The following is a 25,496-nucleotide window of genomic DNA, read 5'->3' as shown; positions in this document are numbered from 1 at the left end:
CGTTGTATTTGCGTTGTAGAATATTAGTTGGGAAATGACCAAAATTCAATGGTGAAATCAACGTCAAAACCCAACGTTAGTTAAACGTCATCAAAAAGCATGTTGTCTTAGCGTTATGTTTGAGTTGCTCAACGTCAGGACTTTTAATTCAACAAGTTCTCAACGTTTTTTTTGCCTGCTGAGATATCTGCTATAAAGGGTTATATTTTTGCCACATATTCATGGGGATGAATGTCATGTGTGATTTATGTGTCAGCGCTTGAACAAGGTCTGGAATATGTCCCACTCAAGTTGTTAAGTACAGTTGTTTGAACTGATGTTAAAAAATGCAGGCGTTCCCAGCTTGTGTACAAGTAGTCCTCCTTTTACCACGTTTCTTTTAACGTTTTGTGGTAACGACACATGCCAATGTCAATTTTTATTACTCTACAAAAACAGTACTACTGTATTTACGTTAAGTGGAAGAAAATGTAGACGCATTTTATGTAAACTGTACTTTGTCAGAAGAAGAAAGTGAAAGTGAAATTAGACATTGCAAAAAGTTTAGAAATTTAACAAATATAGGGCGACATTGCCAAATGGGAAATGACAACATGAAGTGATCCTATCTTTAGAGACAATTATTGTACATATCCAATTTGATGTTGCTCAGCACCATCTCCTACAGCAGAACATGACCACAGTAGTTTAGTGTATAGAAAAGCACTCAGAGAGCCCATACCTCCACCAAGCCCCACCTCCCAGTAGTAAAGAGGTCCTGCAACCAGACAGCAGTCCGGACTAGCACCAAAACCGAATCACTTGTTTCTTATGATTTTTGGCATTTCCTGCGAGTTTCATGAAAATCCACCCATAACTTTTTGAGCTATGTTACTAACAAACTAACTAATTAGGTAATTAAAAGTGTGTGTCCGTGTGTAAATGTTGATGTTAAATGTTTTAATAATAAAATCTCTTTTTTTTTTACATTTAAAAGCGAACTGATAATAATAGCTGTGCTGTCCAGTTGTTATATCGCGTTTTCTCACACTTGTGAGTCTCATTTAGGGTGACACAAAAAAACCGTTCATCAATAAAAATCGAATAACTTCCAAAATTTTATTTAGATTAACACAAAAATTCAGCTACATTAGGCATACTTGCCAACCCTCCCGGATTTTCCGGGAGACTCCCGAAATTCAGCGCCTCTCCCGAAAACCTCCCGGAAGAAATTTTCTCCCGAAAATCTCCCGGAATTCAGCCGGAGCTGTAGGCCACGCCCCCTCCAGCTCCATGCGGACCTGAGTCCAGTGTGCGCACACAAGGAGACGAAGCAGAAGAACGAGACCGTAGTCGAAGAGCGCAGGGGAGACACTTCTCCAGGGCCGATGTATGCTCGGGGCAACACCCTTCACCTTACCCGGCAGTGTGTCTCCACAGCGGACGACTTTACGGTGAATGATGAGTCCAGCGATTAGTTGCAAATCTTGCTTTATTGATTGCTTACACAGCCAATCCAACACAAAACCAACTAGTCCCTCCCCGCACTCACACTACCCCGCTCCCTCTCTTCTCTCGCCCACACACTCACTGACGTCACTCACCTCACATGCTGTCACCTATTAAAGGGCCACACACACACATACGCTACTCTCTAACACACAGTACAGTTAGTAGAACAACTGTGTTTTCATTACTGTGTATTTGATAGGTGCCATTGCCCCGGAATTGTATTGCATTGTACTTTCAAATATAACAATGAGTAGATGAGTGTTATGTGCAGAGGTGGGTAGTAACGCGCTACATTTACTCCGTTACATCTACTTGAGTAACTTTTGGGATAAATTGTACTTCTAAGAGTACGGTAGTTTTAATGCAACATACTTTTACTTTTACTTCAGTATATTTATAGAGAAGAAACGCTACTTTTACTCCGCTACTTTTATCTACATTCAGCTCGCTACTCGCTACTAATTTTTATCGATCTGTTAATGCACGCTTTGTTTGTTTTGGTCTGTCAGACAGACCTTCATAGTGCCTGCGTTTCAACAAATACAGTCACTGGTGACGTTCACTCCGTTCCACCAATCAGATGCAGTCACTGGTGACGTTGGACCAATCAAACAGAGCCAGGGGTCACATGACCTGACTTAAACAAGTTGAAAAACTTATTGGGGTGTTACCATTTAGTGGTCAATTGTACGGAATATGTACTGTACTGTGCAATCTACTAATACAAGTTCCAATCAATCAATCAAAAGTGTGAAGGAAAAAAGACCATTTTTTATTTCAAAAGCCTAAAGACTGACTGCACAGTTCCTGTCTTCACAATAAAAGTGCCGCTCCATCGCGCCTGCGCTTTCAAAATAAGAGTCTCCGAAAGCCTGCGCAAACAAGCTAGCAAGCTACGGAGTTTGCCGCCAATGTATTTCTTGTAAAGTGTATAAAAACGAATATGGAAGCTGGACATATAAGATGCCAAAAACCAACCACTTTCATGTGGTATTAGACAGAAAGGAGGAACTTTTTTTCTCCTCCGTTTGAAAATGTGGACGTTTGTCATCACTACTGTCTGATTCCAATCAATGCAAGTCATCAGAATCAGGTAATACACCAACTTATATTCTTGTCTTCATGAAAGAAAGGAATCTATATGTGTTAAACATGCATGTATATTCATTAAAACACTATTAACATGTAAACAAAAACGGCAAAAAAAATATATATAAATTATATACTGTATATATCAATGTATGTGTATATATATATATATATATATATATATATATATATATATATATATATATATATATATATATATATATATATATATATATATATGTGTGTGTGTGTATATATATATATGTATATATGTGTGTGTGTGTGTGTATATATATATATATATATATATATATATATATATATATATATATATATATATATATATATATATATGATATGTGTGTGTATGTTACTCATCAGTTACTCAGTACTTGAGTAGTTTTTTTACAACATACTTTTTACTTTTACTCAAGTAAATATTTGGGTGACTACTCCTTACTTTTACTTGAGTAATAAATCTCTAAAGTAACAGTACTCTTACTTGAGTACAATTTCTGGCTACTCTACCCACCTCTGGTTATGTGTGTGTATATGTGTAAATAAATGAACACTGAAATTCAAGTATTTCTTTTATTTATATATATAATAAAATAAATAAATATATATATATAGCCAGAATTCACTGAAAGTCAAGTATTTCATACATATATATATATATATATATATATATATATATATATATATATATATATATATATATATATATGAAATACTCGAGTTGGTGAATTCTAGTTGTAAATATACTCCTCCCCTCTTAACCCCCCACCTCCCGAAATCGGAGGTCTCAAGGTTGGCAAGTATGACATTAGGTTAAGTCTATGTAGCAGACATCTCTAAAGTTTCAAGTCTGTACCACAAAAACTCTTTGTTTAACTGGCCCTCAAAAAATGTGCTCTAAATGAGCTCCCTGTTGCTGCAAGCACATTTGGATCCGGCGGGCAAAGTTCTCGATGACCCTCCCACATTCTTCCCTTGGGATCGCTCTTATTGCTGCTGTGTTTGCTGCTTTCAGATCAGAGATAGTCTGGGGGTTGTTGCCATACACCCTGTCCTTAAGGTATCCCCACAGATAAAAACCTGGGGCGTTCAAGTCCGGTGAATGCGGCACACCTGAGGCTGATCAGTCCGTCAGGGAAACTGCTGTAGCCATGTCAATGATTCGTTTGAGGTGTGGGCGGTGGCACCATCCTGCTGGAACCACTGGAGGTCCCTGACGACCCCTCTTCGTCGACCAAGTGCTGTCCAGAATTTGCCAAGCACCTGAACATATCGCTCGGTGTTGATTGTCACAAACCGCCGGTTGTCGTCCTTGAACCAGAATGGTCCAATGATGCCATGTTTGGAGATGGCGACCCATGCAGTGCACTTGACAGAGTGTAATGGCCTTTGCAGACAGTACTCAGGGGGTGTGCTACCCCAGAAGATGTTGTTCTTAGAGTTCACATGACCTGACAGCAGAAAATGTGCCTCATCCGAAAACCAGACATTGTCAAGGAAGTCTGGCGCAGCGTCAATCTTATCGCAAAACCACTGGCACATGATCACTCGTTTCCTCATGTCGGCAGGTGTAAGCTTTTGTTTAATCTGTATCCTGTAAGGATAGAGGTCGAGATCTGCGATCAAAATTCTCCGCACAAACTCCCGGTTCATTCCAAGCTCCTGACTTCGTCGACGCACAGACTTGCGTGGGCTGCGAACAACAGAGTCTCTGACTGCATCAACGTTCTGTGGTGTCCTTGATGGTTTCGGTCATCCAGAGTGTGATTGTCTGTTAGTATCTTTACGATTGAGGTTATTAACAGTCCCATGGGTTCGGAACTTGTTGACCCATCTGTAGATCATTGTGTGGGCAGGAAATTCACGACATCCAAATCGTTCTTTGAATTACAATTGAGTTGCGTGGATAGAATTCAGCCGAAAATAGGCCTCAACTATAAATGCCTTTTGTTCAGTAGTTGTCCATGGCATCTCGAAGTTGAAATTTTCTAAACTTTTAGAACATTAATTCTTCTTGGTGAATCTGAAAAATAAAAATAATTAAATAATTATTTCAAAAGTTATTCAAGTTTAGGTGATGAACGCTTTTTTGTGTGTCACCCTTGTATGATAGAGTTTACATGCAGTTGCAATTCCAAGACTTTAGATGGGCTATAGGCCACAATATGGTGCCTAGCTAGGAAGCAGTCTTTGCTATTTAGTTAAATGTGCCAGTCTTGTGGTTTGTTGAGTCCTATCTAGTGTTTATACTGTAAGTATTGTGCTTGTGTCTTTATCATTACCCCATTTGGGTGTCATAAAAATATATATTTTTTCAATGCTAATCAGCCGCGCCTACATAGCATGGAGTAGCACATTTTGAAAGGTTGAGCTTTCCTTTTGAGCGCTTTCTATCAGGCATGCTTGCTTTTTTTGGCATAAAAAATGACAACATTACCAAGAGATAGTCCGCTCTGAGTGCTTGTTTCCTCGCCAAGTGCTTGAGTCAGTGCTGAGTCTGCAACCGGATCTGACTTCATGTGCGACAAAGGAATCAAAATATTGTACCATTTGATTTTATGGCAATCGGTAACCCGGTAGTAACGATGGAATTCGATCGGTGTCTATAAAAGTACAAAATTTAGTGGAGACCCAAGACACACTTTGAAAACTCCCTGAAATCAATGATTTAAGAACCAAAATGAATGACATTCATGTTCATGATAAGTGTACATGAACGTGTGACCGCAAATGTCAGGTTTTGTGCGTCATTGGCTTGGTAGTGAGAAATCAATGGATCCACGTGATTCCTACAAAATCCACAACTTTAAAAAAAATATGACATAAAGGACATTTTAGATTTCAATGGTTCTAGTCATGTATTTATTGTCACACATAGAATAAGGAGCAGCTTTTAAAGGCAGTGCCAGAGCAGAATGAAAACATAGAGGAGCTACACAGACGGCTCAGGTAATTAAATACACCACATATAATATACAGTCAAACCTGCCTAGCAACCACTCAATGGAAACAGCAAAAGTGACCATTACATGTAGTAGGCAGCCATTTTGAATATGCGGCCATCGTGTTTTTTTGGCAAGTGCACTTTCATGTGTTTTATCGTGTGTGTGATTGGGTAATTGAAATAGCAATGTTATTGTGGAGAGTTATGGCACGTTCCACTAACCTCATAAATTGGAAGTCTGAGCTGGGAATTAAGTCACAGGGGAGTTATGAGCATACTTGCCAACCTTGAGACCTCCGAATTTGCGGGGTGGGGGGGGCGGGGTTGAGGTGCAGGCAGCATACCCCTTCCCCTTCGAGCTTTTCTGGATGAAATGAAATTATTTTTTCCAATCATTTTGGAACTTGCAAGCATATTTCTTCTTACTCGTAGTCGCCATGTCGCTTCTTCGTTCTTCTGCTTCGTCTCTTTGTTGTGTGTGCAGTTGTGCACTAAGCTCCAAAAGGCGTAGATGCTATTGTAGCGTCCCGGAAGAGTTAGTGCTGCAAGGGATTCTGGGTATTTGTTCTGTTCTGTTTATGTTGTGTTACGGTGCGGATGTTCTCCCGAAATGTGTTTGTCATTCTTGTTTGGTGTGGGTTCACAGTGTGGCGCATATTTGTAACAGTGTTAAAGTTGTTTATACGGCCACCGTCAGTGTGACCTGTATGGCTGTTGACCAAGTATGCCATGCGTTATTATTAAACCAGTTAGAGAATCACACGACGTGTCAGCATTTTTTGACATCTACGAGTAAAGACCATTATTAAACCCGTCCAACGCTACATTATTGTGTGACTGGGCCGGTACTCTGTTAATATGGAGGAAAAGCGGACGCCTGGACAGCATGCGGCTGTTAAGGGGTGAAGGTTTCAGGTGAGAGAGGACGCTAAAGGCAGTGCCTTTAAGGCGCTCCCCCAATATTATTGTCCGGTTGGAAATCGGGAGAATGGTTGCCTCGGGAGATTTTCGGGAGGGGCACTGAAATTCGGGAGTCTCCCGGGAAAATTGGGAGGGTTGGCAATTATGGTTATGAGCCATCAACATGGCCACATCTACAAAGCTAATCTGGCACTCAGCACTCCTTCTGCAACCTTCAAACACTGCGGATGAAGAGGAAACAGACGACAGACGCTAATGCTCGCAATGTACAAAGTATATAACAGTATAAAAAAAACACATTTAGACTAATGTTGTCCCAATACTAATATTTTAGTACCGGTACCAAAACTATTTCGATACTTTTTGGTACTTTTCGATACTTTTCTAAATAAAGGGGACCACAAAAATTGCATTATTGGCTTTATTTTAACAAAAAATCTTACGGTACATTAAGCATATGTTTCTTACTGCAGTTTTGTCCTTAAATAGAATAGTGAACATACAACACAACTTGTCGTTTATTAGTTCGTAAGCAAACAAAGGCTCCTAATTTAGTCTGCTGACATGCAGTAACATTGTGTCATTTATCATTCTATTATTTTGTCAACATTATGAGGGACAAGTGGTAGAAAAGGAATGATTAATCTACTTGTTAATTTACTATTAATATCTGCTTACTTTCTCTTTCAACATGTTCTATCTACACTTCTGTTAAAATGTATTAATCACTTATTCTGTTGTTTAATCAATCAATCAATCAATGTTTATTTATATAGCCCTAAATCACGAGTGTCTCAAAGGGCTGCACAAGCCACAACGACATCCTCAGTTCAGATCCCACATCAGGGCAAGGAAAAACTCAACCAAATGGGACAATGAGAAACCTTGGAGAGGACCGCAGATGTAGGGACTCTCCTACAGGTGAGCCAGTATAGGCGTAATATGATCAAACTTTCTTGTTGTCAAAAGTCTAGCAGCCGCATTTTGTACCAACTGTAATCTTTTAATGCTAGACATAGGGAGACCCGAAAATAATACGTTACAGTAATCGAGACGAGACGTAACGAACGCATGAATAATGATCTCAGCGTCGCTAGTGGACAAAATGGAACGGATTTTAGCGATATTACGGAGATGAAAGAAGGCCGTTTTAGTAACACTCTTAATGTGTGACTCAAATGAGAGAGTTGGGTCGAAGATATTACCCAGATTCTCTACCGAGTCGCTTTGTGTAATTGTTTGGTTGTCAAATCTTAAGGTGGTATTAATAAATAGGTGTCGGTGTCTAGATAATCAGCATTTCCGTTTTCTTAGCGTTGAGTTGCAAAAAGTTAGCGGACATCCATTGTTTAATTTCATTAAGACACGCCTCCAGCTGACTACAATCCGGCGTGTTGGTCAGTTTTAGGGGCATGTAGAGTTGGGTGTCATCAGCATAACAATGAAAGCTAACACCGTATTTGCGTATGATGTCACCTAGCGGCAGCATTTAATGCTGAAGAGTGCAGGACCAAAAACCAAACCCTGGGGAACTCCGCACGTTACCTTAACATAGTCCGAAGTCACATTGTTATGGGAGACGCACTGCATCCTGTCAGTAAGATAAGAGTTAAACCAAGACAAGGCTAAGTCTGACATACCAATACGTATTTTGATACACTCTAATAAAATATTATGATCGACGGTATCGAAAGCAGCGCTAAGATCAAGAAGCAGCCACATAGATGACGCATCAGAATCCATCGTTAGCAATAGATCATTAGTCATTTTTGCGAGGGCTGTCTCCGTAGAGTGATTTGCCCTGAAACCGGATTGAAAAGGTTCACAGAGATTGTTAGACACTAAGTGTTCATTTAGTTGCTGTGCAACAATTTTTTCAAGGATTTTCGAAATAAACGGAAGGTAGTTTACCATGAGGTCAGGATCGAGGTTAGGTCTTTTGAGCAGAGGATGAATAACCGCTTTTTTGAATGCTAGGGGAACAGTGTCAGAGGAAAGTGATAAGTTTATAATATTTAGCACTGATGGACCTAATATTACAAAAAGCTCCTTGATAAGTTTCACAGGAAGAGGGTCAAGTAAACATGTTTTTTTTATCCCATTTACACACCGTAGCAATTCTTCTAATGTTATTTCATCAAAAAGAGAGACTATTTTGGAGGGCAATATCCATCGTATATATACAGTCGTATCTGTCTTAATTGAACCCAGTTGTAGCTGGGATGCGTTGTCTTTAATCTCCTTTCCTTATAGTTCAATTTTCTTATTAAAGAAATTCATAAAGTCATCTGCCGAGTGGGTGGAGCTACTAGGAGGAGTCCCTTGTTGGGTTAGCCATGCTACTGTACTGAACAAATATTTAGGATCGTTTTTTTTAGGCGGATGAGATTTGAGTAGTATTTAGCTTTAGCTAAAGCATGCGTTTATAAATTATTAAACTATCACTCCATGCTTGATGGAAAACCAAGTTTAGTCGCGCGCCATTTGCATTCCAGCTTTCTACATGATAATTTAAGAGCTCTAGTTTCTTCTGTAAACCATGGGGTACACCTTTTAGGGGCCCTTTTTAGCTTTAGCGTTGCTATACTATCAATGGTTTCGCGCAGGGCGTCGTTAAATTTGTTAGTGAGGTTATCAATAGAGCCCACAAAATTGGCCCGCCGTGTAATTTCACTTGGCCCTTGAGGCGATATCAAATTAACACTAGAGTGTATTTTGTAGCGTCCCGGAAGAGTTAGTGCTGCAGAGGGTTCTGGGTATTTGTTCTGTTGTGTTTATGTTGTGTTACGGTGCGGATGTTCTCCCGGAATGTGTTTATCATTCTTGTTTGGTGTGGATTCACAGTGTGGCGTATATTTCTAACAGTGTTAAAGTTGTTTATACGGCCACCCTCAGTGTAACCTGTATCGCTGTTGCATTCACCTGTGTGTGTGTACAGAAGCCGCTCATATCTTGTGACTGGGCTGGCACGTTGTTAGAATGGATGAAAAGCGGACGTGACGACAGCTCGTAGAGGACGTTAAAGGCAGTGCCTTTAAGGCACGCCCCCAAGAATGGTACGGGTGAACTACAAGATATAATGACTGATGAACACCTTTGTTCGATAATGAAGGTTGCCTCAGCTCAAAGCCTGAGCCCCGACATTAATGAACTAGCATTCAAGAAAAGATGCCAGGTATCTGGCTTGGGCACATCAGATTAGATCAGTGTGTTGCAAACTGAGCAGTTTAAAGGATCATAAACAAACCTGAATGGTTGGTTTATTCATTGTTATTTTATTTTAAAATGTATTAGCCTGTGGAAAAAGTTAATGTTGAGGCTGTAAATAGAAAAGAGGCATTCAATTTTTATTTAAATTGTATTTGATATGCCATTGATATTTTTTTAAAATTATTATTATTTGAAACTGGATTTTGCATGTCACTATAAGGTTATATAAGCCTTGCTTGTTCAATATTCAAAGCAAAACTTGTTTGGGTCCCTATTAAAAGGTTAATTTGTTCAACCTTGGCCCGCGGCTTTGTTCAGTTTTACATTTTGGCCCACTCTGTATTTGAGTTTGACACCCCTGCTTTAGCAGCATAGATTACAATAGTCTGGAATTATATAAGGACATAGATCCAGATAAAAAAAAGAAAATTCACAACAGGAATAATTGTTTTTATTATACAGATAAACAATATAACAGAAACATTAAAATAGACAACAAATTATTCACTTAAACAGCAGAAGTTTGCATGCAAACTACAACAACTTGAAGCATTTTATGGAACAATCGACAAAACCTTCAAAGTTATCGCTATCTCAGAAACATGGAATGGATTTTGACCTGGAAGGATATGAACTAAATTATATCAACAGAACCAACAAGAACGGAGAAGGAGTAGGTGATGAAGAACCTAAACTACAAAGTGGTAAAAAATATGTCATTAGAGTAGAGTTTTATTGTCATTATTACAGTGAACAGGTTTAAAGAACAACGAAATTGGAGCAGATCCCCTAAGGTGCATACACAATAATTTAGTAATATAAATAGTAAAGAAATATAAAAAAGAAGATATGTATCTATATATATTGTGATGTGCATTCCCAAACCAACCTCCCAGAGAAAGTTCTGTTAATGTTCAAACGCAGCAGCGTTGGTTTATTCAGTCACTTTTCTGAATGCAGGTTAAATTAAAGTTCTCCCGATTGGGGCTTCAATTGAAACAAAACAAATTATTGCATTTTTCATGCCTTGATCAGGTCCCCTAAATTGCCTGCAGCATAGAGCAGAGAAATCTCTGATCAGTGCAAAGTTCAATAAATCACAGCAATCAATGAATCCAACATATTACACATTTAGCAGACTAATTTACAAACTATATTTCAGTGGAGCAACACACTTACCGCCCGATGGGAGCAGACCTTTCCCAGCAGGGAGCCAGCCACACAATGAGTCATACACTGAGGTGCTATTTAAATCAAACACAGTGATTGCCAACCTGACACAACTGCCTTGGGGCAGGTGGCCACACATCAGCCTGATTGAGAATAAAATTAGGGATATACTTGCCTTCAATGACCACACCTAGAGGTTGGTGTAGTTTGACCGCCTGGTGCATGCTTTCATTGTGATGGCTGGCCCTCTGCTTAGTCTCACCTGTTTCGGAGGTATTGTGATGCTCCACAATATGTATATATCCACACACATGCACATATCCATACATATGCATAGCTATTAATCATTTCTTAAAATGTATAAACATTTAAATATGTCATGAAAAAAGCACAAACGTTGTATATATAGATCAACAAAGTCAAACATTGATATATGTTTGAGATCTGGATTAAGGCAACATTTACTGAAATCAGTCAAAAACAAACTTTCTCATGTGGTGACTTCAACATTGATCTCTTGAACCCTAACAAACAAAAGCCCATAGATTACTTTATTGACACAATGTATAGCTTGAGTTTATATGTCAAGATTACAAGGCCAAGCAGAATCTCAGGGCACAGCGCCTCACTTATTGATAATAATTCTACTCATGATTTTGACGACAATACCACGAGTGGTCTGGTAATATCCAACATCAGTGATCATCTGCCAGTTTTCATCATCTATGACGGAAACTACAAGAAGAGAAACATTCAATCAATTATTCAATCAAAGTTTATTTACATAGCCCTTAATCACAAGTGTCTCAAAGGGCTGCACAAGCCACAACGACATCCAGATCCCACATCAGGGCAAGAAAAACTCAACGCAATACTACAAGTACAAGTACCAATGATTGGCACACACACACGAGGTGTGGTGAAATTTGTAACTTTAACTTTACATACTTGTTCCTTATTACTCCTAGGTAAGCTATTTTTTTATACTTAACTTTAATAAAACATTCAAATATCACAGGACATTACTTAATATGTTCCGAGTACAATGTGACTAACTTAGGGGTTAATTTAGCTATTATTTAAGTTGTCTTACACTAGAAAAATAGGCGTCCTTGGACTGGAACTCATACGTAGACCGAGGACCTCCTGTTCAGGGGCTTTAGAGTGACTTTGTATGGACTCAAAGGAAACTACGCTAATGTTGTGTTCTCTGTGTGCCACAGAAAAACTAAAGATGATCTGATAACTGCCACAGCCAAAACAGAGGAACTGACCAGAGAACTACAAAGTGTTGCGCAGCTGATAAAAACAAAGGTCAATAAAGACAGTAAATTATACTGTTTGTAAAATTAAATCTGCTCTGTTAATAAATTCGGTTACATAATGGTTAGGCGATTGGTGATTGAGGATTCCTTTCAGCCACTTCTTTGTTTCTTTGGCCATTTATTTTGTTTGGAACACCAATCAATGACTCATCGTTGGTGTTCTGGCTGAGTACTGGAGGTTGTCTTCCAAGATTGTACAGTACATTGGCCTCGTACATCATCCTTTTGACCAAGTCTTCCTGTGCACTTCGCAGAAAAACAGCCCTAAAGCATAATATTTTCAGTAAAAAATGTTATGCTAAAGAGCTGTATTTTGGTCTTATCTGACCACATTACAGTCTCACGTCTCACATTGAGTGTCAAACTTCAGACGGGCCAGAACATGTGTCTTCTTATGCAGTGGGACCTTTCAGACACTGCAAAGTGAGTGGCCAATGGTCTCATTTGTGTTTGGGGCACCCCTCCTTGAGATTAACCAGTTATTCCCTGTAATTCTGGGTGGGTACCTCACCTTTCTCTCAATCAGCCTTACCTCACCAGATGAAATCTTGCAAGAAGTTCCACGGTGAGGGCGATTGACTGTTATCTTGTATTTCTGCCACTTCCAAAGTACGGCATCAGCAGTGGTATATTTGTCACCAAGCTTCTTGTTAATGGCCTTCCATGCCAACAATCTTGATCCTGAGGTATTTGGTCATCATTTTGTCACGCGTCTTTTATGCACATAAAAGATCAGGAGGTACTTTTCTGAAGGACCACGATTCATTTCTTTAGACGTGCTGTCATTTTTTCATAAATTGCATGCTGGTGGGGTCCAGGTAGCTCCCATTTGTACTTAGAGGGGTCACAAAAAATCTGAAATCTACCCAAAATTGGCCCCTCAATACTCTTTGGGCAAGTTCCCGACTTTTTAAGTCCACCGGGACCTTTAGGATTCAGTTCTTTTTGGCGAAACCCAGGGACAATTAGGGTTTGGTTTGAGTTGGTGTAGCCCTGAGACCCTTAAGGGTGAGCTGGCCCTTTTGGCGGAACCCTGGGACCTACTGGGATTAAGTCCTTTTTGTGTGAGTCTGATATTTAGGACTTTCTCGGATACAAGTAGTTAGATCCTAACCCCTTTGGCGTTAGTTCTGGTAAAAATAAATACCTCTGAAATTTTACCCTAATCCTTCGTATCCTAATACCATCCAAGAAAGTTGTCATTCCCTTAGGGTTTATGGGGGTCAGAACGCTTGCTGCTTATATTTATTTCCTTCAATTAAATACAAATGAATTTACAACCTTTTATTCACAAATCATTCATTGCAAGATGGCTTTAATAAAATGTGTGTTTTTAGGAAGAAGATGTAGCAGAGCCTCATCGCCGTGAAGAGAAAGAACTTCAACAGCGTCAGTGGATCTTCAGCCAGCAAGAGGAAAAGTGAGCATGAAGTAGATAATGAAGTAGATAAATTCATCCCAGGTAAGAGTTTGATTTTTTCACCTGCTTAGACCAAGAGCTTGGCCAATAAGTGCTTCTGAAGAGCAACCTCTGTGGGAGATACAGAGGGGAACCCTCCAGGCCCAATGTTCTGCACTGGGGCAGGAAAAGTATGAGGCTTATAAAGTCCATGAGAGAATGCAAGTGGCTGAAGTGCTGTTGCTGCAGAAGCAGGATGGGGCTAAGGTCTGTATTTGTTACTCTCCTCTTCGAATCCTAACCTTATGACCAGTGCTGAGTCTTCACCTCTTTTTGTTACACTTGGCATTGACTCTTTTAGACTGTAGTAGGGGAGAAGGCAGAAAGTCTGGGAAACAAAGACAAGGCCATCCAGCAGTTGATCCAGGAAGCTGCAATCCGCACCAGGCTGGAGGTATTTTCTTTCTTATGTGTTTCTTGGCGGCAGTGTGGTTCTGGGTTTAAATGCGGCTCTAACTGTGTGAAGAGTACCTCGTCCTTGCTTGGCTTTACTCTGGCGTTTGCGGTGTGACAATGTGAATGGTTGTTTGTCCAAACGTAGGGGTGCAATGTTTCGCCATCCTCTCTGTTTGGTAGGTACCTTGCTTTTTACGGTCATGTGCAAGATGGCGTCTTTGCGTCGTCCTCCCGACAACATTTACGTTTTTTATTTATTATAGTACTAATTTGCATCCTAAATGCAAAGTTTTTGCACGCAACAGTGAGTTATAACAGAGATGCACTTCTGGACATTGGAAAAGCTCACCATGAGCTCACTTATAGTCTGCCGGACTTCAACTCTCTGCTACGACGAGAGCCAGCTAATCACAAAACTACAACAAGGCGGCGGGGCAAGAGAGCGGGGCTACATGCTAGGCTAAAGGCTAGAGCTACACGACCACCACTACCTAGCCTGCTGCTAGCTAACGTGCGCTCGCTCGACAACAAGCTGGATGAGCTGAGAAGCAGGCTTACATCCCAGCGTGAACTGAGAGAATGCTGTGCTCTTATTTTCACGGAAACCTGGCTTTCTGACAACATCCCAGACTCTGCTATCCAGCTAGCAACGCACTCAGTCTACCGTGGAGACCGGACAAAGGCCTCAAGAAAGGCGAGAGGCGGCGGCGTCTGTGTTTACGTGAGTAACCGCTGGTGCTCGGACGTACAGGTGGTTGAAAGACACTGCTCGGACAACATTGAGTTTTTGATGGTGAAATGCAGACCTTTTTATCTGCCAAGGGAGTTTAGTGCAGTGTTTATACTGTCTGTTTACATCCCTCCACGGGCGGACTCCACTACAGCGCTAAAGCTGCTGCATGACGTCATCAGTAAACAAGAGACCGCACACCCCGATGCTGCGTTCATGGTCGCTGGGGATTTTAACCACCGCAACCTAAAGAGTGTCCTCCCGAAATACCATCAGTTTGTGAACTTTCCTACGAGGGAAAAAAACATTTTGGACCAAGTATATTGCAACGTGAGGGGAGCCTACAAGGCTGTACCCAGACCACACTTTTGACTATCTGATCACATCTCAGCTTTTCTATATCCAGCGTACAGACAGCGCCTCAAGCAAGCCCACCCAGTGAGAAAAACTGTTAAAGTGTGGAATGAAGACACTGAACTAGTGCTTCAGGACTGCTTTGGGAGTACAAACTGGGACATGTTCAAAACTGCTGCTCAGAGGGATGACGGTACTGTGGACATAGAGAAATATGCTTCTAGTGTAACTGGCTATATCAGCACATGTGTGGAAAACATTGTGCCCACAAAACAATACAAAATATACCCAAACCAAAAACCCTGGATTAACTGTGATGTTCGGTCCAAGCTACATGCCCGCTCTACTGCATTTGTCTCAGGCAACGCTGAGGACTACAAGATGGCCAGATATGACCTGCGTAAATCCATCAGCGAGGCCAAGGGACAATACAGCTGGAGGGATTCTACTCCACCGCAGATTCCCGGCGCATGTGGCAAGGCCTGCAAAACATCACAGACTACAAGCAGGGGAGCAGGGGGGTCACAAACAGCCAACGCTCACTGCCAGATGAGCTGAATGAGTTCTACGCCCGCTTCGAGGTCCTCAACACCAACCAACAGAGAGGGGTTCTGACCACGGAACGCACGCAGGACCCACCACTCACTGTGACAACAGCAGAGGTACGTACAGTTCTGAGGAGAACAAACCCACGGAAGGCAGCCGGCCCAGACAACATCCCTGGCCAGGCCCTCAGGGTGTGTTCATCAGAGCTGGCTGACATATACAACTTGTCACTAGCACAAGCTGTTGTGCCCACCTGCTTCAAGACCACCACCATCGTGCCCCTGCCAAAGGAAAACACTGTGACTTGTCTGAATGACTATCGCCCTGTTGCACTCACTCCAATAGTGATGAAGTGCTTCGAGAGGATAGTCATGTCACACATCAAGAAGACCATCCCAGACAGACTGGACCCTCTACAGTTTGCCTACCGGCAGAACCGGTCCACTGAGGATGAAGTCAACACCGTCATCCACACCACCCTCACCCACTTAGAGGGCAAGGACACCTATGCCAGGCTATTATTCATCGACTACAGCTCTGCTTTTAACACAGTCATCCCACAAAAACTCACTGCTAAACTCCTCACTGTTGGTCTGACACCGGCTCTCTGTGACTGGGTCCTGAACTTTCTCACAAACCGGCCCCAGTCAGTCAGAATCGGCAACCAGACATCAGGCACAAAGGTTCTAAGCATAGGGACCCCCCAAGGCTGCGTGCTGAGCCCCCTATTGTACACCCTCTTCACACACGACTGTGTGGCCTCCCAGAACAACACCAGTATCATCAAGTTTGCAGATGATACTACGGTCGTCGGACTGATCACCGGGGGAGCTGAGGCAGCATACAGAAGGGAGGTAGCGGAACTGGTGGCCTGGTGTCAGGATAATAATCTCTCCTTGAACACAGACAAGACCAAGGAGATGATTATTGACCCACAGAGAAGGAGTACCCACTACACACCTCTGTACATAGGGGGGACAAAGGTGGACAGGGTGAAAACCTTTAAATTCCTCGGGACCCACATCAGCTAGCACCTCACCTGGGATCACAACACCCAACAATCAATAAAGAAAGCCCAGCAGCGACTGTACTTCCTAAGAAGGCTGAGAAAATGTGGCATGCCACCCAAAATTCTCAGCAACTTCTATAGAAGTACGGTTGAGAGTGTCCTTACCAGCTCAATCATGGTCTGGTATGGAAACTGCACTGCTAAGGACAGGAAGGCACTCCAGCGAGTGATTAAAACTGCTCAGTACATATCAGGAGCAGCCTTCCCCTCACTACAGGACATGTACTCTACCAGGGCCACCAGGAGAGCACACAACATCATAAAGGACAGTACACACCCCCAGCACAGTCTCTTCAGCCTCCTACCATCAGGCAGACGATACAGGAGCCTGAAATCCAGGACTACGAGACTGACAAACAGTTTCTACCCACAGGCCATCAGGCTTGTGAATGCTAACTTGTGAATGCTAGCTCCCCTCCCCCCTCCCGTCCATTTTACTTTTGTCTTTTTGAACAAAAGACAGCTACCATGACCACCCCCGAACTGTGAACCATCACTGTAGACACTTTTCACCTTTGATCACTAAAGACACTTTAACTGCTGCTGTGACCAAATGTCACCTCCATATTTATACTGTTGACTGTCAATCAGAATGTGCAATAATGTTATGTTACTTACTGTGCCTTGTATATACATTTTTATTTTTATTTTTTATTTTTAGCTAAGTACTGTGTGACTTGTTGAAGGGTGGACTAGCAAAGTAAGATTTTCATTGTACGGCAAACTGTCTGTTTAACTGTGCATATGACAAACAATCTTGAATCTTGAATCATGTTTTACTTAATTCTCGGTATAAGTCAAACAGTAAGTGTGGCGCATACTATATAATATTTTTTGCCTCTCTCTCCATCTATGGCCTTTGGGCCTTTACTTTCACAGTTAACCAGCTACATAGTGGAAGTAGAAGAGACTGGTCACAGCAAAGGACTTTTAGGCCACATGAATTATAACCTGACAGCTGTCATGCTACATTTGTAGCCACAGCTGCCATGGGGTAGACTGACAGAAATGGTTTTGCCAATTAGCACCAACGGCCAACCACTACCTAAAATCTGATTTATTTTTATGCACCATGTAAGGTGCACTCGCGGCAAGGTAGGTACAAGTGTCCAAGGACACAATAGTAGTGACTGGAGCAGAGAAAGCGGGATTTGAACCTAGAAGTCTCCGATTACTGGACAATCTGCTAACTCCTGATCCACTGCCGCCCTCAATTACCGTACATTGTCCTTTCTCTAGTCGCTTAACCCCTCCATTCTATTTTCACTCTTTCTATATACCCTCTGTCCCTCTATTCTGTTTCTCTAACTCAACACACCCAGTCAAGACAAATAGCCGCCCCACAGATCCTCAGTTTTGTTGGAAGTTTTTTCCTTCCTTCCATTGCCAAATTTTTGCACATATGGGGTTCAGTTTCTCTTTAATGATACACAGTGTGGTTTGAGACCTGTCCCATGTGTAAAGGGCATTAAGATACTTTCTGATGTAAACTGGTGGTATATAAACAAACTTGTGTATTCAACAGATAGACAACGTTCGTGAACAGTGCAACATCGGAATCCATGGAATAGCAGAGGAGCTGTCCCATTCGCAGATGGTACAAATCCACCCTACAGATCCCATTTAGTCATTTACTGTGTTGTGCACCTCTTTACTGGTTTTTCCCAGTCTGTCTATAAGCTGTAGATCAGTCTGACTCTTTCTATATTTCCCCCCTATCTGTCTCTAGAAGTGTGCAGTCAAAGACTCTCACATTGAGAGGTTGAAGCATGAGAGAAAAGCTCTACAGAAAGAATTGGACAAGGTTAGGATGCCGTGAAAGACCACGTATATTTTTTTTATGTACCGTATTTTCTGGACCATAGGGCGCACCGGATTATAAGGCGCACTGCCGATGAATGGGCTATTTTCAATCTTTTTTCATATATAAGGCACACTGGATTAAAGGGTGCATTAAAGGAGTCATATTATTTTATTTTTTTATAAATTGAAAACACTTCATTGTGGTCTACATTACATGTAATGGTGGTTCTTTGGTAAAAATGTTGCATAGATTATGTTTTACAGATCATCTTCAAGCCACTTTCTGACAGTCGCTTCCGGATGCGCCGTTTTGTGGGCGGTCCTATTTACGTGGCTCATCTTCGGCAGCGTTTTCTCCCCGTCATCTTTCTTGTACCAGTGTAGCGTGCTAGGCCGGGAGTGGAAGAAGTGTCAAAAGATGGAGCTAACTGTTTTAATGACTTTCAGACTTTACTTAAATCAATAACAGAGCAGCCTCTCCTCATTCGGAAACAACAACAAGGAAAAACCGTAAAAAAACGTCCGACCGTAACTCTCTAATAACTAAAGTTCCTTGGGTGTATTATGTAAACTCACAACACCGGTATGTTTTAGCGCTTTCATGGCAAGTTTACTGACAGATATAAGTAAGAACTTCACACTACTTTATATTACAAATGGCAACAGCGGAGGATGAATTCCACATAACAAGAAGATAAAGGAATAGAAGAAGCTTATCGACTACGTGTAGGCACGGACTACAAAGGTGGACGCGCAAAATTTTTCAGGATTTATGCAGATGCCAAATACAGATCAGCAGGTACCAGAAGGTAAGAAAAGTTGCTTTTGCATAATGCGAAACAAAACGCCAGATAATATATATGAGGGGCCGTTAGGGACATTATTCAGAATTACCTCTTACATACACTACTGAAATGCTCTCACATAAACAACTGAAATCTTTTTCTTTTATACACACTACTGAAACACTCTTATAAACACTACTGAAATGCTCTTACATACACTACTGAAATGCTCTCACATAAACAACTGAAATGTTCTTTTATACACACTACTGAAACACTCTTATAAACACTACTGAAATGCTCTTACATACACTACTGAAATGCTCTTATGAACACTACTGAAATGCTCTTACATACACTACTGAAACACTCTTATAAACACTACTGAAATGCTCTTACATACACTACTGAAACACTCTTATAAACACTACTGAAATGCTCTTACATACACTACTGAAACACTCTTGTAAACACTACTGAAATGCTCTTACATACACTACTGAAACACTCTTATAAACACTACTGAAACACTCTTATAAACACTACTGAAACATTCTTACATACACTACTGAAACACTCTTATAAACACTACTGAAACATTCTTACATACACTACTGAAACACTCTTATAAACACTACTGAAACATTCTTACATACACTACTGAAACACTCTTATAAACACTACTGAAATGTTTTTGTCTCACGCACACACACACACCTGGAATTATTTTTCACTAGTATGTATAAACGGATTTCACCTGTGTGTGTGTGTGTGCTTTTTACACGTCCGTGTGAGAGACAACAATTTCAGTAGTATGTGTGCAAAGATTTCAGTTATGTGTATGAGCGCATCTTACCAGTGTGTATGCAAGCATTTCACCAGTGTATGTAAGAGCATCTTAGTAGTGTGTGTGAGCGATGTTGCATTCCGGTTCCGGTCACCAATAATCCCCGCCCCTTTTCAGACGTTTTTTTGTTTTTTGTTTTTTTTAAAGCCAAGTTGTTGACAAAATGTCTGCCGACAAGTAGCTTAACCGAGGCGGGAGCTCCACTTCATAATTTGAGGGCTTCAGCGGAGAATATAAGAACACTTTCAATGCAACAAGGGTCGCCCCTGCAGGACGCGGCACCTGAGCGGCCACACAGGTGCCTTTCTCCTCCCGACAGCCAAGCAGCCTGGAGCAAATGTTACCTTGCGAGTTTACACTGCAGCATCATCAAGTGCAACGTTTCAGTTCATGGACATCGAAGCAAGAGGAGGAAAAGGTAATTAGACATTATTTATTTCTAAATGATTGTTGAATCCCTCGAAATGTAAGGCGACATGGCATTGTAGTGCGCTACAATGCTAACATGTCGAAATGTGAGTCACGTCGTGGTACGTCAGTAGCTAATCAAATACTAATGATAATGGATTACAATTATTTAGCGTTTTTCTATCGACTTGATAAGGGGTACCCAAACTACGGCCCGCGGGCCGGTTACGGTCCACCAAAGTCCAACATCTGGTCCGCTGAAAAAAAAGAAAAAAAAAGTTGTATTATTATTTTCAATCTGTCTTTTCTAATCCATTTTTTGGTGTCCCCTAGCCGCTCAGGCAAATCATATTGTCTAAAAATGCATTTCCCTGTATGACTTATATTGTCTTGGCTGTTTTCATGTGATCTGATTGTTACATTCTTATTCCAGAGTCACCACACAGCTGCGTGACCTTTTCAACAAGGACAGAATAAACAACCTCTGGATTCATGGAACTTCTCTGCACACAAAAATATGAATTGGAATATTCAATCAATTTCACATAGGAACATTGTGATTATTATTTTCAACAGTGTGTTGAAAACAACCTTTTTTGGCTCAGAAAGGTTCCTTATGTCTTATTATTCATAGGCTTTCAATACTTGTCGGTGTGTAATTCCAGACATAGATGTAAACATTTTTTCAACAAGTGAAACCACTTGAAAATGATGGCAACTATGGAATAGACATTTTCACTTCAATTCTGCACTTTATTCAGTGAACAACATGTGATATATAAGGTTTGTTAAAATGTTTTCTTCTCTTGTGCAGTGTATTCTGCAAGTTAACATCATATTGTCTAAAAATGCATTTCCCTGTATGACTTATATTGTCTTGGCTGTTTTCATGTGATCTGATTGTTACATTCTTATTCCAGAGTCACCACACAGCTGCGTGACCTTTTCAACAAGGACAGAATAAACAACCTCTGGATTCATGGAACTTCTCTGCACACAAATATATTAATTGGAATATTCAATCAATTTCACATAAACATATTAAATATCCTTTTTTACACATAACTGAAATCTTTGCACACATACTACTGAAATTGTTGTCTCTCACACGGACGTGTAAAAAGCACACACACACACAGGTGAAATCCGTTTATACATACTAGTGAAAAATAATTCCAGGTGTGTGTGTGTGCGTGAGACAAAAACATTTCAGTAGTGTTTATAAGTGTTTCAGTAGTGTATGTAAGAATGTTTCAGTAGTGTTTATAAGAGTGTTTCAGTAGTGTATGTAAGAATGTTTCAGTAGTGTTTATAAGAGTGTTTCAGTAGTGTATGTAAGAATGTTTCAGTAGTGTTTATAAGAGTGTTTCAGTAGTGTATGTAAGAATGTTTCAGTAGTGTTTATAAGAGTGTTTCAGTAGCGTATGTAAGAATGTTTCAGTAGTGTTTATAAGAGTGTTTCAGTAGTATATGTAAGAGCATTTCAGTAGTGTTTATAAGAGTGTTTCAGTAGTGTATGTAAGAGCATTTCAGTAGTGTTTATAAGTGTTTCAGTAGTGTATGTAAGAGCATTTCAGTAGTGTTTATAAGAGTGTTTCAGTAGTGTATGTAAGAGAATTTCAGTAGTGTTCATAAGAGTGTTTCAGTAGTGTATGTCAGAGTGTTTCAGTAGTGTTTATAAGAGTGTTTCAGTAGTATTTATAAGAGCATTTCAGTAGTGTATGTAAGAGCATTTCAGTAGTGTTTATAAGAGTGTTTCAGTAGTGTGTATAAAAGAACATTTCAGTTGTTTATGTGAGAGCATTTCAGTAGTGTATGTAAGAGCATTTCAGTAGTGTTTATAAGAGTGTTTCAGTAGTGTGTATAAAAGAAAAAGATTTCAGTTGTTTATGTGAGAGGTAATTCTGAATAATGTCCCTAACGGCCCCTCATAAATATGTCTTACCTTATACATACACCATAATAGTACTTGTATGTTTAATGCGCCAACAATCCATCAAACGGTGTGGCTTCATAGCTTACCAAAGTCGTACTAAAACATTTTGATAGATGTTTGAGCGCCTTGTGTATTGTTCTATATTTTCAATGGAACATATAAAATGTTGGTGTTGTTTACTTGAGTCATATTGCCATCATATTGCGGTTTAGACGTATCTCTTATGTTTGACTACTACTGGTCACACTTATCATTACACCATGTACCAAATAAAATTGCTTCGATGTCGGTAAGCAAAACCAGAATTATTCCATACATTAGGCGCACTGGGTTATAAGGCACACTGTCATGTTTTTAGGGGAAAACATTATTTTAAGTGCGCCTTATAGTTCGGAAAATACGGTAAACTCTATGATTTTCTGCACCAGCTCAGCTCAATTTTATAAAATGTTTTTGTGTTTCTTTCAGGCGACTAGATCCCGGGCTGATGAAGATCTTGAGAGGACAAGTGCTCTACACCACAGGTGTCTAAATGCAGAGAGGATGAAGGACGATATGAGCATCACGCTGAAAAGTATTCAAAGTAAACTAAAAAAGTTTGAAATGGAGTAAGTTTAAAAAGTTCATACTTGGCTTCATATGTCTGTGTAGATTCTCAAAGGCATAAATGGAGGCAACCAGCCTCTTGTTTGTTGAAGACAGTGGACACTTCTGAATTTAAGAACTTAAAGAAGGATGACAAGTGAAATGTCTTCAGCAAACAAAAAGAGTCCAGTTGCCTCCCAGTCAACCTTCTGGGACATGGTCTAATAGGTCTACTATACAGCAATAGAGCGATACAGCACATTTTGGTATTGAACCGATACCAAGTAATTACAGGTGGTTTGTTCAAACAACGTAATGTAAGTCGAATTTAAGTGTAGATCAGAACACATACCCAGGGATAAAATTTTGATTTCTGATGTGGGAGGGACACAGCTGTTTTTTTTAGTACCTGGGGCGTGACCTGCTCAGTGGCCTTGTGGTTAGTGTCCGCCCTGAGATCGGTAGGTCGTGAGTTCAAACCTGAGTCATACCAAAGACTATAAAAATGGGACCCATTACCTCCCTGCTTGGCACACAGCATCAAGGGTTGGAATTGGGATTTAAATCACCAAAATGATTCCTGGGCTGATTCCACCGCTGCTGCTCACTGCTCCCCTCACCTCCCAGGGGGTGAACAAGGGGATGGGTCAAATGCCAAGGTTAATTTCACCACACTTCGTGTGTGTGACAATCATTAGTACTTTAACTTTTAACTTAAACTTGGAGGAATTAGATGCTTGTTTTTTGATGGTAGATGTAGAGTGTAGAGTGTTTGTCGTTTTTCAGTTTGTTCTGTCTAGTCTTAACTCAACAAACTCGATGGTCGAGTATTTGGTACAAAAACAAATACTTGGCTTGACTTCCCCGGTCACTCACTCAAAGAATTGAAGACAGTTGTGAGGACAAAAGAACGCAAGAGCTCAGTGGAAACAAGTAGTCAGCAGTAGTCACCATACTTGCCAACCGTCCCGGATTTTCCAGGAGACTCCCGAAATTCAGCGCCTCTCCCGAAAACCTCCCGGGACAAATTTTGTCCCGAAAATCTCCCGAAATTCAGGCGGAGCTGGAGGCCACGCCTCCTCCAGCTCCATGCGGACCTGAGTGACGTTTTGACAGACAGCGGCCAGCCTGTTCTCACGTCCGCTTTCCCACAGTATAAACAGGGTGACTGCCCAATCATGTTATAACTGTAGAATGATCGAGGGCGAGTTCTTGGTTTATTCTTAGGCAGTTTCATTAACGTCCTCCCAGCGCGGTAACAACACACAACAACAGCAGTCACGTTTTCGTCTACCGTAAAGCAGTTCGTCTGCCGTAAACAGCAATGTTGTGACACTCTTAAACAGGACAATACTGCCATCTACTGTACATGCATATGTGACAATAACATCTAGGGCTTTTCGAGAGTGCAGTGCACAACTGCTATACTATATATATATATATATATATAGCTAGAATTCACTGAAAGTCAAGTATTTCATATATATATATATATTATGTATTATATATATATATATAGTATTTCAATGGTTGGAATCCGCGCTTTTGCATTTTATACAATTAGTAATTGTATAACATTAACTAACTACTGTATTTTCCACACTATAAGCATACTTGCCAACCTTGAGACCTCCAATTTCGGGAGGTGGGGGGAGGGGGGCGTGGTTGGGGCGTGGGCGTGGTTAAGAGGGGAGGAGTATATTTACAGCTAGAATTCACCAAGTCAAGTATTTCATATATATATATATATATATATATATACATATATATATATATATATATATATACACATACATATATATGAAATACTTGAGTATTTCTTATATATATATATATATATATATATATATATATATATATACTGTATATATATATGAAATACTTGACTTGGTGAATTCTAGCTGTAAATATACTCCTCCCCTCTTAACCACGCCCCCAACCACGCCCCCGCCTCCAACCACGTCCCCCCCCCCACCCCCCACCTCCCGAAATCGGAGGTCTCAAGGTTGGCAAGTATGGTAGTCACCAACAAGTATTGTTGACTGTGCTGAAAAAGTACTTAAGCGCACACACTGAAATATTTTAATCATGTTGTATTTAAGAAAAAAAACTAAAACAGACACCCAACATACCTTCTTGGCTAAAGAAACATTAAATATCATTCTGGCTTTTTGAGAGCAACATTTTTATTGGAGTGTTTAAATATGTTTATCTTTTTCCATTTAAATTTGTTTTTAAAAGTTTTATTGCTAATGAGTCATACAATTTTATTGATGAAGGCAAAGTGCGTGTTCACTTGGCTTCATTTCCGATTTATATGTTCACTTCCTGTTGTAGGCACCATCCGTCGGTGTTAATAAAGTTGATGGAAAAAAAACACCTTCGTCTGTGTCGTCTTCCTCCGAGTAAA

General features: G+C 40.5%; 1 protein-coding gene across 7 annotated transcripts in view; it reads left to right on the top strand.

The window, feature by feature from the left end:
* LOC133617249 (sodium channel and clathrin linker 1-like) overlaps positions 1-25,496 on the top strand; it is a 129,876-nt gene that overhangs the window by 30,852 nt on the left and 73,528 nt on the right. For all 7 annotated transcript variants that reach the window (XM_061977124.2, XM_072914927.1, XM_072914922.1 and 4 more), the window contains 6 exons: positions 13,506-13,588; positions 13,660-13,834; positions 13,929-14,021; positions 18,248-18,319; positions 18,452-18,526; positions 22,970-23,109. In XM_061977124.2, coding sequence (XP_061833108.2) covers positions 13,506-13,588; positions 13,660-13,834; positions 13,929-14,021; positions 18,248-18,319; positions 18,452-18,526; positions 22,970-23,109 — 638 coding nt within the window. The remainder of the gene's footprint in view (positions 1-13,505; positions 13,589-13,659; positions 13,835-13,928; positions 14,022-18,247; positions 18,320-18,451; positions 18,527-22,969; positions 23,110-25,496) is intronic.

This window comes from Nerophis lumbriciformis, linkage group LG16 (assembly GCF_033978685.3).
Source record: "Nerophis lumbriciformis linkage group LG16, RoL_Nlum_v2.1, whole genome shotgun sequence".
Classification (NCBI taxonomy): domain Eukaryota; kingdom Metazoa; phylum Chordata; class Actinopteri; order Syngnathiformes; family Syngnathidae; genus Nerophis; species Nerophis lumbriciformis.
Note: the sequence above shows the minus strand (reverse complement) of the source record. Positions and strands in the feature narration are given on the sequence as shown.